This window comes from Heterodontus francisci, chromosome 39, assembly GCF_036365525.1.
Source record: "Heterodontus francisci isolate sHetFra1 chromosome 39, sHetFra1.hap1, whole genome shotgun sequence".
NCBI classification, from domain to species: domain Eukaryota; kingdom Metazoa; phylum Chordata; class Chondrichthyes; order Heterodontiformes; family Heterodontidae; genus Heterodontus; species Heterodontus francisci.
In genome coordinates this window covers 40,783,055-40,800,890 of record NC_090409.1, presented here as the reverse complement: position 1 = coordinate 40,800,890, position 17,836 = coordinate 40,783,055, and the positions used below count along the sequence as shown (strand labels likewise).

At 51.6% G+C, this 17,836-nt stretch overlaps 1 protein-coding gene across 1 annotated transcript in view; it reads left to right on the top strand.

Annotated features, from left to right (window-relative positions):
- Window positions 1–3,888: 3,888 nt before the first annotated feature.
- Window positions 3,889–17,836, top strand: part of LOC137352776 (myelin-associated glycoprotein-like) — a 51,373-nt gene continuing 37,425 nt past the window's right edge. The window contains exons 1-2 of the mRNA XM_068018582.1: window positions 3,889–4,170; window positions 8,765–9,040. Of these exons, the coding sequence (XP_067874683.1) occupies window positions 4,122–4,170; window positions 8,765–9,040 (325 nt within the window). The 5' untranslated portion in view covers window positions 3,889–4,121. The remainder of the gene's footprint in view (window positions 4,171–8,764; window positions 9,041–17,836) is intronic.

Below are 17,836 nucleotides of genomic sequence, written 5' to 3'. Positions count from 1 at the left end.
TTCCCCACGTTCTCTCCATATCCCTCATTCCCCACCTTCTCTCCATATCCTCATTCCCCACGTTCTCTCCATATCCTCAATCCCCACCTTCTCTCCATATCCTCAATCCCCACATTCTCTCCATATCCTCATTCCCCACATTCTCTCCATATCCTCATTCCCCACCTTCTCTCCATATCCTCATTCCCCACCTTCTCTCCATATCCCTCAATCCCCACCTTCTCTCCATATCCTCATTCCCCATGTTCTCTCCATATCCTCAATCCCCACCTTCTCTCCATATCCTCAATCCCCACATTCTCTCCATATCCTCATTCCCCACCTTCTCTCCATATCCTCATTCCCCACCTTCTCTCCATATACTCAATCCCCACCTTCCCTCCATATCCTCAATCCCCACCTTCCCTCCATATCCCTCAATCCCCATCTTCTCTCCATATCCCTCATTCCCCACCTTCCCTCCATATCCTCAATCCCCATCTTCTCTCCATATCCCTCATTCCCCACCTTCCCTCCATATCCTCATTCCCCACCTTCTCTCCATATCCTCATTCCCCACCTTCTCTCCATATCCTCAATCCCCACCTTCCCTCCATATCCCTCATTCCCCACCTTCCCTCCATATCCTCAATCCCCACCTTCTCTCCATATCCCTCAATCCCCACCTTCTCTCCATATCCCTCATTCCCCACCTTCTCTCCATATCCTCATTCCCCACCTTCTCTCCATATCCTCAATCCCCACCTTCTCTCCATATCCTCATTCCCCACGTTCTCTCCATATCCTCAATCCCCACCTTCTCTCCATATCCTCAATCCCCACATTCTCTCCATATCCTCATTCCCCACATTCTCTCCATATCCTCAATCCCCACCTTCTCTCCATATCCTCAATCCCCACCTTCTCTCCATATCCTCAATCCCCACATTCTCTCCATATCCTCAATCCCCACCTTCTCTCCATATCCTCATTCCCCACCTTCTCTCCATATCCTCATTCCCCACGTTCTCTCCATATCCTCAATCCCCACCTTCTCTCCATATCCTCAATCCCCACATTCTCTCCATATCCTCATTCCCCACATTCTCTCCATATCCTCATTCCCCACCTTCTCTCCATATCCCTCAATCCCCACCTTCTCTCCATATCCTCATTCCCCACCTTCTCCCCATATATCTCAATCCCCACCTTCTCTCCATATCCTCAATCCCCACCTTCTCTCCATATCCTCATTCCCCACCTTCTCTCCATATCCCTCAATCCCCACCTTCTCTCCATATCCTCATTCCCCACCTTCTCCCCATATATCTCAATCCCCACCTTCTCTCCATATCCTCAATCCCCACCTTCTCTCCATATCCTCATTCCCCACGTTCTCTCCATATCCTCAATCCCCACCTTCTCTCCATATCCTCAATCCCCACATTCTCTCCATATCCTCATTCCCCACATTCTCTCCATATCCTCATTCCCCACCTTCTCTCCATATCCTCATTCCCCACCTTCTCTCCATATCCCTCAATCCCCACCTTCTCTCTATATCCTCATTCCCCACGTTCTCTCCATATCCTCAATCCCCACCTTCTCTCCATATCCTCATTCCCCATGTTCTCTCCATATCCTCATTCCCCACCTTCTCTCCATATCCTCAATCCCCACCTTCTCTCCATATCCTCATTCCCCACCTTCTCCCCATATATCTCAATCCCCACCTTCTCTCCATATCCTCATTCCCCACATTCTCTCCATATCCTCATTCCCCACATTCTCTCCATATCCTCATTCCCCACCTTCTCTCCATATCCCTCAATCCCCACCTTCTCTCTATATCCTCATTCCCCACGTTCTCTCCATATCCTCAATCCCCACCTTCTCTCCATATCCTCATTCCCCATGTTCTCTCCATATCCCTCAATCCCCACCTTCTCTCCATATCCTCAATCCCCACCTTCTCTCCATATCCTCAATCCCCACCTTCCCTCCATATCCTCAATCCCCACCTTCTCTCCATATCCCTCAATCCCCATCTTCTCTCCATATCCCTCATTCCCCACCTTCTCCCCATATATCTCAATCCCCACCTTCTCTCCATATCCTCAATCCCCACATTCTCTCCATATCCTCATTCCCCACCTTCTCTCCATATCCCTCAATCCCCACCTCTCCATATCCTCATTCCCCACGTTCTCTCCATATCCTCAATCCCCACCTTCTCTCCATATCCTCAATCCCCACATTCTCTCCATATCCTCATTCCCCACCTTCTCTCCATATCCTCAATCCCCACCTTCTCTCCATATCCCTCATTCCCCACCTTCTCTCCATATCCCTCATTCCCCATGTTCTCTCCATATCCCTCAATCCCCACCTTCTCTCCATATCCTCATTCCCCACCTTCTCCACATATATCTCAATCCCCACCTTCCCTCCATATCCTCAATCCCCACCTTCTCTCCATATCCCTCAATCCCCACCTTCTCTCCATATCCTCATTCCCCATGTTCTCTCCATATCCTCAATCCCCACCTTCTCTCCATATCCTCAATCCCCACATTCTCTCCATATCCTCATTCCCCACATTCTCTCCATATCCTCATTCCCCACCTTCTCTCCATATCCTCAATCCCCACATTCTCTCCATATCCTCATTCCCCACCTTCTCTCCATATCCTCAATCCCCACCTTCTCTCCATATCCTCAATCCCCACATTCTCTCCATATCCTCATTCCCCACATTCTCTCCATATCCTCATTCCCCACATTCTCTCCATATCCTCATTCCCCACCTTCTCTCCATATCCTCAATCCCCACCTTCTCTCCATATCCTCAATCCCCACATTCTCTCCATATCCTCATTCCCCACATTCTCTCCATATCCTCATTCCCCACCTTCTCTCCATATCCTCAATCCCCACCTTCTCTCCATATCCCTCATTCCCCACCTTCTCTCCATATCCCTCATTCCCCACCTTCTCTCCATATCCCTCATTCCCCATGTTCTCTCCATATCCCTCAATCCCCACCTTCTCTCCATATCCTCATTCCCCACCTTCTCTCCATATCCTCATTCCCCACCTTCTCTCCATATCCTCATTCCCCACCTTCTCTCCATATCCTCATTCCCCATGTTCTCTCCATATCCCTCAATCCCCACCTTCTCTCCATATCCTCAATCCCCACCTTCTCTCCATATCCTCATTCCCCACCTTCTCTCCATATCCCGCAATCCCACCTGGTTTGACTGGGATAGGGTTCGATAGAGAGAAACTATTTCCTCTGGTGGGGGGAGCGGGGAGTCCAGAACAAGGGGGCAGAACCTTAAAATCAGAGCCAGGCCGTTCAGGGAGTGATGTCAGGAAGCACTTCTTCACACAAAGGGGAGTGGGAATCTGGAACTCGCTCCCCCCCAAAAAAGCTGTCGAGGCCGGGGGTCAATTGGAAATTTCACACCTGAGATTGATGGATTTTTACTGGGTGAGGGGATTAAGGGGAATGAAGATAAGCACTGAATACAGATAATGTTGTCAGTGATTCAATGTGCATTTATATAGCACCTTTAACATGATAAAACGTCCCAGGGTGCTTCAGAGGAGTGTAAATGTGACACAATTTGACCCCCGAGCCACATCAGGAGATATCAGGGACCGGCGACCAAAAGCTCGGTCGGAGAGGTCGGTTTTTTAAGGAGCGTCTTAAAGGAGGAGAGAGAGAGAGGCGGAGATGTTTAGGGAGGGAATTCCGGAGCTTAGGGCCCCCAGGCGGCTGAAGGCACGGCCGCCAATGGTGGAGCGATGGGGATCGGGGGACGGGCGGGAGGCCGGAATTGGGTGGGGGGGAGGGCAGAGATCTCGGAGATTCCCAAACCAGCCCCTAACCTGTAACCTTCCACTCGCCAGATTCCCCGAGGGATCCGCGGATCTCCCGCAGTGACAGAGATTTGGAGCCAGCCCCCCAAGGCAGCACAATCGCTCTGCGATGCTCTGTGGAGAGTCGCCCGAACTCGAACGTGACCTGGGTCCGAGACGACGCCACTCTGAACAGGTCCCTGTCTGCAAACGAGGTGTGGCTGTTCCTCCATTCTCTGACACTTCAGGATGAGGGAGTGTATCAGTGCAGAGCAATGAACAAGCACGGCACGAGCACAAAGTCTGTGAACATCACCGTTTTGTGTGAGTGTTTGAATTCCGAGGGTTAACCTGGTGGATTTTGGGAAGAGTAATCAGAAAACCATCTACTCCTGGGCCAACAGGAGTCCACACAGGGTAGAGGGGTCTGGAAGTACTGACACATGAAACATTAAAATCAGCAATGTAACATCAATAAGGCCAAAAAAAAAAACAGGGGTTCCTATCCAGAGGGATGGAATTGATTAGCTTAGTTAGATCACACTGGGAGCACTGTGCACAGTTCTGGTCTCCATATACCTTGGTTAGATCACACTCGGAGCACAGTGCACAGTTCCGGTCTCCATATCCCTTGGTTAGACAACACTCGGAGCACAGTGCACAGTTCCGGTCTCCATATCCCTTGGTTAGACCACACTCGGAGCACAGTGCACAGTTCCGGTCTCCATATCCCTCGGTTAGACCACACTGGGAGCACTGTGCACAGTTCCAGTCTCCATATACCTTGGTTAGACCACACTCGGAGCACAGTGCACAGTTCCGGTCTCCATATCCCTCGGTTAGACCACACTGGGAGCACTGTGCACAGTTCCAGTCTCCATATACCTCGGTTAGACCACACTCGGAGCACAGTGCACAGTTCCGGTCTCCATATCCCTCGGTTAGACCACACTGGGAGCACTGTGCACAGTTCCAGTCTCCATATACCTCGGTTAGACCACACTCGGAGCACTGTGCACAGTTCCAGTCTCCATATACCTTGGTTAGACCACACTCGGAGCACAGTGCACAGTTCCGGTCTCCATATCCCTCGGTTAGACCACACTGGGAGCACTGTGCACAGTTCCAGTCTCCATATACCTCGGTTAGACCACACTCGGAGCACAGTGCACAGTTCCGGTCTCCATATCCCTCGGTTAGACCACACTGGGAGCACTGTACACAGTTCCAGTCTCCATATACCTCGGTTAGACCACACTCGGAGCACTGTGCACAGTTCCAGTCTCCATATACCTTGGTTAGACAACACTCGGAGCACAGTGCACAGTTCCGGTCTCCATATCCCTCGGTTAGACCACACTGGGAGCACTGTGCACAGTTCCAGTCTCCATATACCTTGGTTAGACCACACTCGGAGCACAGTGCACAGTTCCGGTCTCCATATCCCTCGGTTAGACCACACTGGGAGCACTGTGCACAGTTCCAGTCTCCATATACCTTGGTTAGACCACACTCGGAGCACTGTGCACAGTTCCAGTCTCCATATACCTCGGTTAGACCACACTCGGAGCACTGTGCACAGCTCCAGTCTCCATATACCTTGGTTAGACCACACTCAGAGCACTGTGCACAGTTCCGGTCTCCATATACCTCGGTTAGACCACACTTGGAGCACTGTGTACAGTTCCAGTCTCCATATACCTTGGTTAGACCACACTCGGAGCACTGTGCACAGTTCCGGTCTCCATATACCTCGGTTAGACCACACTTGGAGCACTGTGCACAGTTCCGGTCTCCATATACCTTGGTTAGACGACACCTGGAGCACTGTGCACAGTTTCGATCTCCATATACCTTGGTTAGACCACACTCGGAGAACTGTGTACAGTTCCAGTCTCCATATACCTTGGTTAGACCACACTCGGAGCACTGTGCACAGTTCCGGTCTCCATATACCTCGGTTAGACCACACTTGGAGCACAGTGCACAGTTACGATCTCCATATACCTTGGTTAGACCACACTCGGAGCACTGTGCACAGTTCCGGTCTCCATATACCTCGGTTAGACCACACTTGGAGCACTGTGCACAGTTCCGGTCTCCATATACCTCAGTTAGACCACACTTGGGGCACTGTGCACAGTTACGGTCTCCATATACCTTGGTTAGACCACACTCGGAGCACTGTGTACAGTTCCAGTCTCCATATACCTTGGTTAGACCACACTCGGAGCACTGTGCACAGTTCCAGTCTCCATATACCTTGGTTAGACCACACTTGGAGCACTGTGCACAGTTCCAGTCTCCATATCCCTTGGTTAGACCACACTCGGAGCACTGTGCACAGTTCCAGTCTCCATATACCTTGGTTCGACCACACTCGGAGCACTGTGCACAGTTCCAGTCTCCATATACCTCGGTTAGACCACACTTGGAGCACTGTGCACAGTTCCGATCTCCATATACCTTGGTTAGACCACACTTGGAGCACTGTGTACAGTTCCAGTCTCCATATACCTTGGTTAGACCAAACTCGGAGCACTGTGCACAGTTCCGGTCTCCATATACCTCGGTTAGACCACACTCGGAGCACTGTGCACAGTTCCAGTCTCCATATACCTTGGTTAGACCACACTCGGAGCACTGTGAACAGTTCCAGTCTCCATATACCTTGGTTAGACCACACTCGGAGCACTGTGCACAGTTCCAGTCTCCATATACCTTGGTTAGACCGCACTCAGAGCACTGTGTACAGTTCCAGTCTCCATATACCTTGGTTAGACCACACTCGGAGCACTGTGCACAGTTCCAGTCTCCATATACCTTGGTTAGACCACACTCGGAGCACTGTGCACAGTTCCAGTCTCCATATACTTTGGTTAGACCACACTTGGAGCACTGTGCACAGTTCCAGTCTCCATATACCTTGGTTAGACTACACTCGGAGCACTGTGCACAGTTCCAGTCTCCATATACCTTGGTTCGACCACACTCGGAGCGCTGTGCACAGTTCCGGTCTCCATATCCCTCGGTTAGACCACACTTGGAGCACTGTGCACAGTTCCAGTCTCCATATCCCTTGGTTAGACCACACTTGGAGCACTGTGCACAGTTCCAGTCTCCATATCCCTTGGTTAGACCACACTTGGAGCACTCTGCACAGTTCCGGTCTCCATATACCTTGGTTAGACCACTCTTGGAGCACTCTGCACAGTTCCAGTCTCCATATACCTTGGTTAGACCACACTCAGAGCACTGTGTACAGTTCCGGTCTCCATATACCTTGGTTAGACCACACTCGGAGCACTGTGCACAGTTCCGGTCTCCATATACCTTGGTTAGACCACACTCGGAGCACTGTGCACAGTTCCGGTCACCGTATACCTTGGTTAGACCACACTCGGAGCACTGTGCACAGTTCCGGTCTCCATATACCTTGGTTAGACCACACTCGGAGCACTGTGCACAGTTCCGGTCTCCATATATCTTGGTTAGACCACACTCGGAGCACTGTGCACAGTTCCGGTCTCCATATACCTTGGTTAGACCACACTCGGAGCTCTGTGCACAGTTCCAGTCTCCATATCCCTTGGTTAAACCACACTTGGAGCACTGTGCACCATTCCAGTCTCCATATACCTTGGTTAGACCGCACTCAGAGCACTGTGCACAGTTCCAGTCTCCATATCCCTTGGTTAAACCACACTTGGAGCGCTGTGCACAGTTCCAGTCTCCAGATACCTTGGTTAGACCACACCCGGAGCACTGTGCACAGTTCCGGTCTCCTTGTACCTTTGTTGGACCACACGTGGAGCACTGTGTACAGTATCGGTTTCCATATACCTTGATTAGACCGCACTCGGAGCACTGTGCACAGTTCCGGTCTCCATATCCCTTAGTTGGACCACACCCGGAGCACTGTGCACAGGTCCGGTCTCCATATACCTTGGTTAGACCACACCCGGAGCACTGTGCACAGTTCCGGTCTCCATATCCCTTGGTTAGACCACACTGGGAGCACTGTGCACAGTTCCAGTCTCCATATACCTTGGTTAGACCACACTCGGAGCACTGTGCACAGTTCCAGTCTCCATATCCCTTGGTTAGACCACACTGGGAGCACTGTGCACAGTTCCGGTCTCCATATACCTTGGTTAGACCACACTCGGAGCACTGTGCACAGTTCCTGTCTCCTTATACCTTGGTTGGACCACACGTGGAGCACTGTGCACAGTATCGTTTTCCATATACCTTGGTTAGACCACACTTGGAGCACTGTGCAAAGTTCCGGTCTTTATATTCCTTGGTTAGACCACACTCGGAGCACTGTGCACAGTTCCGATCTCCATATACCTTGGTTAGACCACACTCGGAGCACTGTGCACAGTTCCAGTCTCCATATACCTTGGTTGGACCACACTTGGAGCACTGTGCACAGTTCCGGTCTCCATTTCCCTTGGTTGGACCACACTGGGAGCACTGTGCGCAGTTCCGGTCTCCATATACCTTGGTTAGACCACACTCGGAGCACTGTGCACAGTTCCGGTCTCCATTTCCCTTGGTTGGACCACACGTGGAGCACTGTGCACAGTTCCAGTCTCCATATACCTTGGTTGGATCACACTCGGAGCGCTGTGTACAGTTCCGGTCTCCATGTACCTTGGTTGGACCACACTTGGAGCACTGTGTACAGTTCCGGTCTCCATATACCTTGGTTGGATCACACTCGGAGCACTGTGCACATTTCCGGTCTCCATGTACCTTGGTTGGACCACACTTGGAGCACTGTGCACAGTTCCGGTCTCCATATCCCTTGGTTGGACCACACGTGGAGCACTGTGCACCATTCTGGAGGAGGGGAGGTGCCTGGGTTTAATGCAGGATAATCTCTGGATGATCTACTTCTGTTTCCTTTCAGATTCTCCCAAGGAGACCACAGTGAGGGTGAGAGGGGCCCAGCACGGGATAAGGGAGGGCGATAACGTCACATTAACCTGTAGCAGCAGAAGCAACCCACCCGTCACCAACTACAGCTGGTTCCGGACGGATCGAAGCAATCGGACTGAGGTCATGGCAAGCGCAGAGACCATTAACCTGGGCCCTGTAACGCGGGACGACGATGCCTGGTTCTACTGCAGAGCCCAGAACGCCCTGGGTTCCAGTAACTCGCCCGGGCTGTTTATCAGCGCTGAGTGTAAGTGTTTCCTGTGAAATGGAAGAGGGATATCAGACGTGAGCAGAGATAGTTTGTGTTTCTTCCTGCGTGTTCAATGATCACCTGCCCCGATCTCCCACATTCCACTCTCCATAAACTTCATCTCATCCCAAACTCTGCTGCCTCCCGCCCTCGGTTTCCTATCTCGCACAGAGTCCCGTTCACCCATCACCTCCTGTAACTCGTTGACCGACACTGAGCTCCCAGTCCGGCAACACCTCCATTTTCAAATTCACACCCTCCTTTTCAAATCCCTCCATGGCCTCCTCACCCACACTCCCTATCTCGGTAACCTCCTCCAGCCCTGCACCCCTCCCTATCTCTGTAACCTTCTCCAGCCCCTACAACCCTCCCTATCTCTGTAACTTCATCCAGCCCTACAACCCTCCCTATCTCTGTAGCCTCCACCAGTCCCTACAACCTCCCTATCTCTGTAACCTCCTCCAGCCCTACAACCCTCCCTATCTCTGTAACCTCCTCCAGCCCCTACAACCCTCCCTATCTCTGTAACCTCCTCCAGCCCCTACAACCCTCCCTATCTCTGTAACCTCCTCCAGCCCCTACAACCCTCCCTATCTCTGTAACCTCCTCCAGTCCCTACAACCCTCCCTATCTCTGTAACCTCCTCCGGCCCCTGCAACCCTCCGAGATCTCTGCGCTCCCTCCAATTCCGGCCTCTCGCCCATCCCCCGATTCCCATCGCTCCACCATTGGTGGCCGTGCCTTCAGCTGCCTGGGGGCCTAAACTCTGGAATTCTCTCCCTAAACCTCTCCGCCTCTCTCTCTCTCTCCTCCTTTCAGACGCTCCTTAAAAACTGAACTCTTTGACCGAGCTTTTGGTCGCCAGTCCCTAATATCTCCTGATGTGGCACGGGGTCAAACTCCTGCCTTATGTACGCTCCTCTGAAGCACCGGGTGATATTTTCGGATGCTGCAGTTGCTATACAAATGCGGGTGGTTGATGCTGCGGTGCTGGGAGGGGGTCGGGGTGCAGCAGTCATCTTGGACATATATTCCACCGAAAGCACCGTCAATGCAGGAACAAATTATCTCATCACTCTGTTTGTGTACTGATGATGGGATCTTGCTGTGTACAAGATGGCTGTGGTGAAGTTACTGTGAGTTCCAGACAGGGAAAAACCCTGTTGCCCACGGCACAGACACCCCTCCACCTGGCTCCCAAGTCCTAGCCTCATTAATGCGCAGAAAGAGGCCATTCCACCCCTCGAGGTTATACTGGAAGCCAGGTCAATTAATGGGAGAGATGGAACTGCAGGTTTAAAACGCGAGAGGGGGAAGTTTTGGGGGGAAACAGTATCTCAGACCAGCTCCGACTGGCTTAAGTGATCAGAGCTAGTCACAGGACATGATTCTGGCTCCGATTAACCCTGGTGTAGTTCCAACCCTTCTGTACAACACGAGCTCTGCCCCAGGACCAAACTCAAAGGAATTGCACTGAATCTACAGCCCAGATACAGTCCATTCGGCCCATCTGCTCCCGTGCTGGTGTTTCTGCCCCACACGAGCCTCCTCCCACCCCCTCTCCATCTCACCCTATCACCATATCCTTCTATTCCTTTCTCCCTCGTGTGTTTATCCAGCTTCCCCCTTAAATGCATCGATACTACTCACCTCAACCACTCCCTGTGGGAGCGAGTTCCACATTCTCACCACACTCTGTGGTAGTGACTTGCAAGAATTATTCATTGTGGAAACAAAACGCGAGGTTTGGATCTGATCTTCAGAGAGCGGAGGGCAAGTTCCGGACAACAATCCCGGTGCCAGTACTGAGGGAGTGCCGCAGTGTCGGAGGGTCAGTACTGAGGGAGTGCTGCACTGTCAGAGGGTCAGTACTGAGGGAGCGCCGCACTGTCGGAGGGTCAGTACTGAGGGAGCGCCGCACTGTCAGAGGGTCAGTACTGAGGGAGTGCTGCACTGTCGGAGGGTCAGTACTGAGGGAGTGCTGCACTGTTGGAGGTGCTGTCTTTCAGATGAGACCTTAAACCGAGGCCCCCGTCTGCCCTCTCAGGTGGGTGTAAAAGATCCCACGGCCACTATTTGGAAGAAGAGCAGGAGGTGGGGGGGCGGGGGAGTTCTCCCCAATGTCCTGGGGCCAATATGTATCCCTCAACCAACATCATTAAAAAAAAACAGATTATCTGGGTCATTATCACATTGCTGTTTGTGGGATCTTGCTGTGCGCAAATTGGCTGCTGCGTTTCCTACAACAGTGGGCACTTTATTGGCTGTGAGGGGATTTGGGACTTCCCTGAGGTTGTGAAAGGCGATATTGAATTGTGTCGTGATCACCTTGATCTTCAGCGAATGTCGTGTTATGACCTCGCTCTTTTACTAAAAAAAAAGAATACTTTGGACAAATAATTGTTAATTCTTGAAGAAAAAAGATGCGATATGTTGTTTGCCAGAAATGGCATACAGCCTGGCATCCAAGTACACGTTGATGGGTCACTGGGTTCTTTTCAGAAGCAGTTCTTTTTCCGGTGGCGTCGAGAATTAGTCTGGCAGGCCCTCCAGGAGCATCTCAGGAGAAATGCGGCATCAGGGGTTTTAGCTCACACGCATGGATGTGCAGGGATTTTCCTAAGAGCTGGAGAAAGCGGGGCTGAAACACCGGATTTCACGGGGTCTCTTAGAGAAGTGCAGGAAAGATGAGCTGGCTGGGAGGGGGGGGGGGGGGGGGTTCTTCTCTGCAGGCCTCAACACCAACTGCTTTTCAGCACGGTCCAGACCCCAACTGAACCAAAACAATATCTCAGAAAGGAAACCAACTCCTGATCCTCATAAGCCTTGACATGCCACTTCTCGGTAAACACCTCCCCCAAGTCACCAAGGTTTCTGTCGTTTATTGAGCTCAAGGCATGTGACTTCCAGTGAAGGTTTGTTTTCAAAGAAGATCACTCAATGTCCTTTCAGTGAACCTTCAACAACAAGAGAAACAAAGTCCCTCCTCAATGAAATCTTCGGCCTTCCGCAACGGATCTGTTTCTGCAATTTAAGTATTTTTGTGACAGTAGTAACTGGTAACCAAAGAGATTGCGACTTAACTTATTCACAGATGAACCCGAGGTTATACCGCACTCGAACTGTACAAGGGGAGCGGAGATTGTGTGCATCTGCGTGGTCACTGGCAACCCATCAACCCACATCACCTGGCAGGTTCAGGGCGAGACTATTGGAAGCGACCACACGGGAGCAGAGGTCAAAGTTTCTACAGGGGTCAGGGGCCACGTAACCAGGAGCACCCTGACAGTGAAAAGGAGACACGGGGAATTTAACGCACTGTGTGTTGGGAGAAACCGCCATGGAGAAGGGCGTTTGAAATTTCACCTATGTTCAAAAGGTAAGAGTTCACCCTGCTCATCCCACCATACATGGGATCCTTTACGGCGTTAGGGCCTTTCTGGGAGGCTTGGGATCGTGTGGAATGGAACACATTCCATGTTCGGCACGCACTCCCCAGGACAGGTACAGCACGGGGGTTAGATACAGAGTAAAGCTCCCTCTACACTGTCCCCCATCAAACACTCCCAGGACAGGTACAGCATGGTGGTTAGATACAGAGTAAAGCTCCCTCTACACTGTCCCCCATCAAACACTCCCAGGACAGGTACAGCATGGGGGTTAGATACAGAGTAAAGCTCCCTCTACACTGTCCCCCATCAAACACTCCCAGGACAGATACCACGATCTAATGTTGGGTGAATATCTGAGGGGTGTTCAGTGATCTCAGGAGGGGCAAAGATGAAGAGTGCGAGAATGTCGCCTAACTGGAACCAGTAATCTCACTGACTGTCAAACCCGCCCTTTAGATCCGCTCGAACCTTTGTGGATTGGCATCATCGGGGGATTGTGTGGGGCACTGGTTGCGGCTGCCGTTAGTTCCTGTGCGTGCCTGCTGATCGTCACGTAAGTCCCCTGACTGAAGTGCATCTGGAGTTACACAACGTCTGCTGTGAGCTGTGAGGAAACCTTTGCAGGAGGAGCGGGTTGGCCAATATCTTCAGGGTTGCTGCCGCTGTGTTTTTTATTTCCAAATGTGAGGGGGGGGTTCAGCCTCTCCCACCCTTTCAGGCAGTGAGTTCCAGACCCCGCCACCCTCTGGGTGAAAAATCTACTCAACTCCCCTTTAATCCTTCTACCAATTACTCAAACTCACTGCCACCTGGTTATCAGCCTCTCTGCTAACAGAAATAGGTTCTTCCTACCCACTCTGTTTTACACACCTCAACTAATTCGTCCCTCAGCCTCCCCGTTCCAAAGATAGCAAGCCCGGCCTATCCAATCTTTCCCCATAGCAAAAATTCTCCATGCCCGGCAACAGTCTCTGTAAATCTCCTCTGTATCCTCTCCAGTGCAGTCACATCCTTCCTGTAATGCGGTGACCAGAACTCTCGGCAGTCCTTTAGTTGCGGTCTAACTACCGTTTTATACAGTTCCGTCATAACCTCCCTGCTCATGTGTTCTGTGCCTCGGCCACTAAAGGAAAGCATCCCATATGCCTTCTTGACCACCTTGTCTACTTGTCCAGCCACCTTCAGGGATCAGTGGACATGCACGCCCAAGTATGGGTGGGATACAATCCATGATTGTGTACACATGGGCTGTGGGAAGGGAGTGAATGGGTGGGTAGAGTCAGTGATGGGGAAGAGTGGACATGGGCTGTGGGAGGAGAGTGAATGGGTGGGTAGAGACAGTGATAGGGGAGAGAGGGCATGGGCTGTGGGAGGGGAGTGAATGGGTGGGTAGAGTCAGTGATGGGGAGAGAGGGCATGGGCTGTGGGAGGGGAGTGAATGGGTGGGTAGAGTCAGTGATAGGGGAGAGAGGGCATGGGCTGCGGGAGGGGAGTGAATGGGTGGGTAGAGTCAGTGATAGGGAAGAGTGCACATGGGTTGTGGGAGGAGAGTGAATGGGTGGGTAGAGTCAGTGATGGGGGAGAGTGGACATGGGCTGTGGGAGGGGAGTGAATGAGTGAGTAGAGTCAGTGATGGGGGAGAGTAGACATGGGCTGTGGGAGGAGAGTGAATGGGTGGGTAGAGTCAGTGATGGGGGAGAGTGGACGTGGGCTGTGGGTGATTGAATGGGTGGGTAGAGTCAGTGATGGGGGAGAGTGGACATGGGCTGTGGGTGATTGAATGGGTGGGTAGAGTCAGTGATGGGGGAGAGTGGACATGGGCTTTGGGAGGGGAGTGAATGGGTGGGGAGAGTCAATGATAGGGGAGAGTGGACATGGGCTGTGGGAGGGGAGTGAATGGGTGGGTAGAGTCAGTGATGGAGGAATATGGACATGGGCTGTGGGTGATTGAATGGGTGGGTAGAGTCAGTGATGGGGGAGAGTGGACATGGGCTTTGGGAGGGGAGTGAATGGGTGGGTAGAGTCAATGATGGGGGAGAGTGGAAATGGGCTGTGGGAGGTTGGTGAGAGATCCTAACCGTTTCTCTGACAATGCTTTCTTCTACTTATTTTCTAGAAGTAAGAAAGTGATGGGGTCGAATCAAGGTCGGACGCCCACAGCCAGAGGCGGGCTGGAACTCCAGGTAGGGCCAGAGATATTCACTGGAAACTGCTATCTGCATCTCATTGTACAAATGAGGCACACAGAGAGTAGGATAGGTACACAGGCCGATCCCAGCTCAGACAGGAGTGCGCTGAAGCAAGTTATCGTTCCGTTGGGGGGGGGGGGGGGGGGGAGGGGGAATTACAACAAATGTTAATTCACACTAAGGTACTCGGGACAGGCAGAAGCCAAGGGTCATACGAACATAGGAATTAGGAGCAGGACTAGGCCACTCGGCCCTTCGAGCCTGCCCCGCCATTCAATAAGTTCATGACTGAACTGATTATTCCACATTCCCACCCCTTACTTATCAAGAATTTATCTACCTCTGCCTTAAAAATATTCAAAGACTCTGCTTCCACCGCCTTTTGAAGCAGAGAGTTGCAAAGACTCACGACCCTGAGAGAAAACATTTCTCCTCATCTCTGTCTTAAATGTTATTTTTAAACAGTGACCCCTAGTTCGAGATTCTCCCACAAGGGGGAAACATCCTTTCCACATCCACCCTGTCAAGATCCCTCAGGATCTTATATGTTTCAATCAAGTTGCCTCTTACTCTTCTTAATTCCAGCGGATACAAGCCTAGCCAGTCCAACCTTTCCTCATAAGACAGCCCGCCCATTCCAGGTTTTAGTCTAGTAAACCTTCTCTGTACTGCCTCCAACGCATTTACATCCTTCCTTAAATAAGGAGACCAGTACTGTACACAGTACTCCAGATGTGGTCTCCCTCCCCACCCCCACCATACTCCCCCGCAGGGGGGAGTCCCACATACGGAAAATGGGTGAGGTATCAGAGGGTGGTGGTTGATGCTCGGATTGGCTCCCAGTAAATATCTCGAAACTGAGAGTGTCCGTCTCCTAATGAGCGTCTAGACACCCAGTGATAGCTTAGACACCCAATGTGCGTCTAGACACCCAGTGAGCGTTTCGACCCAAGAGGGCGCCTATCTCCCAACGGGAGTCTAGACCCCAGTGAGTATATGAATGGCCAGGCTATCTCCCCAAGAGCCTAGACCGCAGTGAAGGTCTAGACGCTCAGAGTCCGTCCCTCATTGGGACTCAGATCCTCACTGGAGCATGGATGTCGATGGATTGTCTGGACTTCAGTGGCTGGTTGAGCTCCATATCTGAACACCAATAACATCCCGAAGATTGGACCCACATCCCAGGGAGGGCCAAAACTCGGGGGTGTGGTGGAAAGGGGGGGAGGGGGGAGGCGCGGTGGTCGGGTGGGGTGTCTGTATCCCAGGAGCAGGCCGCATCTCTAGGGCAGCGGGCTAAACCCGACTCATTTTCCTTCCAGACCCCGAGGGACGCCGCGGCCGATTGGCCGGTTTCCCAGAACCTTCCAGAACGTTCCGGAAATGCAGGGCAGGAGCCGTTAGAAAACCTCCTTTACTGCGATATCGACTACTCCAAGCTGCACAGGGGCGACGGGACCGTGCACGGGTCTGAAATGACGGAATATGCAGTCGTTCGGCTTTCACCGGCCTCGCGTGCCGCTGCTTCGCCGGGAAATTGGTGATCCCGCCAGAGCCTTTCAGAGGAAGGGCAGCGGGTTCTTTCCAGCGTTCTGGCCTAACGTTGCTCCCTCAAACAAGATGACTCCCTCCCGAAACCCATCTCTCCTACTCGAAGGCGCAACTTAAAAACCTACCTCTGTGGCCAAGCCTTTGCTCACCTGTGCTAATATCTCCTTTCGTGAGCTCATGGTCAGATCTGCACTCCCGTGAGACGCCCTTGAGTTGTTTAACTGTGCTATAGCCCCTAAAGTTGTTTAACTGTGCTATAGCCCCTAAGAAAACACAAGTTGCGGTTGCTCGTTTGTTAACCTGTGCCAATATGTGCCTTCCAACACTTGGCAAACTGCCAAAGGAGGTTATCATTTGTTCAGACTCCGATGGACATGCTACTAGTGAGTATATTGCTCCATGAGCATTTCTATTTTTCATTGTTTGCAAAAGGAATGACAAGTCAAAATTTATGTGTACCAGGCGGCTTACTGCTGAATTGTTTCAGCTTCATTTCGAACTGTTAAAAATAAGCCTGTTGGTATTTGGCCTGAAAAAACGCAGGAGTTGCTTTGTGCGAAGGAACTTTGTATCAAATGTGAGAGAATTGAAAAATATGCATTGCTGCCTACCTGCTGTGAAGCCTGACTGGATTCTTCTGTAGCTGCATCTCTTGGAAAGCCTACCCAGACTGATCTTCGCATCGCCTGAGAAAGAACTGTTCTAGGGAATATTCCATTGACAGCTAGCTATTCGCCTTTGGGACACCTCACCAAAGCAAAGGAATACCATACCTTTGCTTGAGTCTGTTTTTTTAAAAATTCCTTCCATTTCTTTGTAATAGCTGTGAACAAAAATCCTTCCCCCCCCCCCCCCCCCGGTTAACTCTGTGCGTGAGGGCTAGGATGAATAAGGGGTTTTAATATTTCAATTCATGCGTATGTTTACTTCCTTATTGGTTAAAACTTGGTTTATAATAAAGATAATTTTGTTGCTCATTAAAGAGAGAGCCGGTTGATGTGCTTTATTGTGGGGGAAAGTATTTGATTGACAGTTTCGGTAAGTGGGAAAACTGAAATATAAATTGTGACCTGTGGAGAAGCGGGACTGAACTGACAGTCTCGTGCGCTGTATCTCTTGGTAAATCCCAATATAATACAGGCAGCTGACTATCAGAGTGCGGTGGGGGCTGTGACTCAGTTCGTTCAGCTTGCGTTCTCTCTCACTTACATACCAGTACTGCACTGTCGGAGGGGGTGGGGGGGGGGTGGGGGGGGGGGGTGCAGTACCGAGGGAGGGCTACGCTGGCGGAGGGTCAGTACCGAGGGAGTGCCGCACTGTGGGAGGTCCCACCTCTCGGGTGAGAGGTTCCGCTGAGCTCTCCACCTGCCACGCTCCGATGACGAAGATACCGCGGTGCTCTTCAGAGATCGCTCTGAGCCGGGGGGGGGGGTCTCGATTCTCTCCCTCCGTCTCCGATTTCCACCATTAAACGGAGGCGCTTGGCATCGGGAAGGTCCCAGTGAGGGTGAGGCACGGAGGCTGCAGGAAGAACTGAAGGCATCTCACACTCACCCACACGCAGAGACAGACCCACACAGAGGAGACGAAGACGCACACACAAACATACGACAGATATATAAAACATCGCCCAGGGTCATGGGTTGCCGAGATGCAATTGCCCA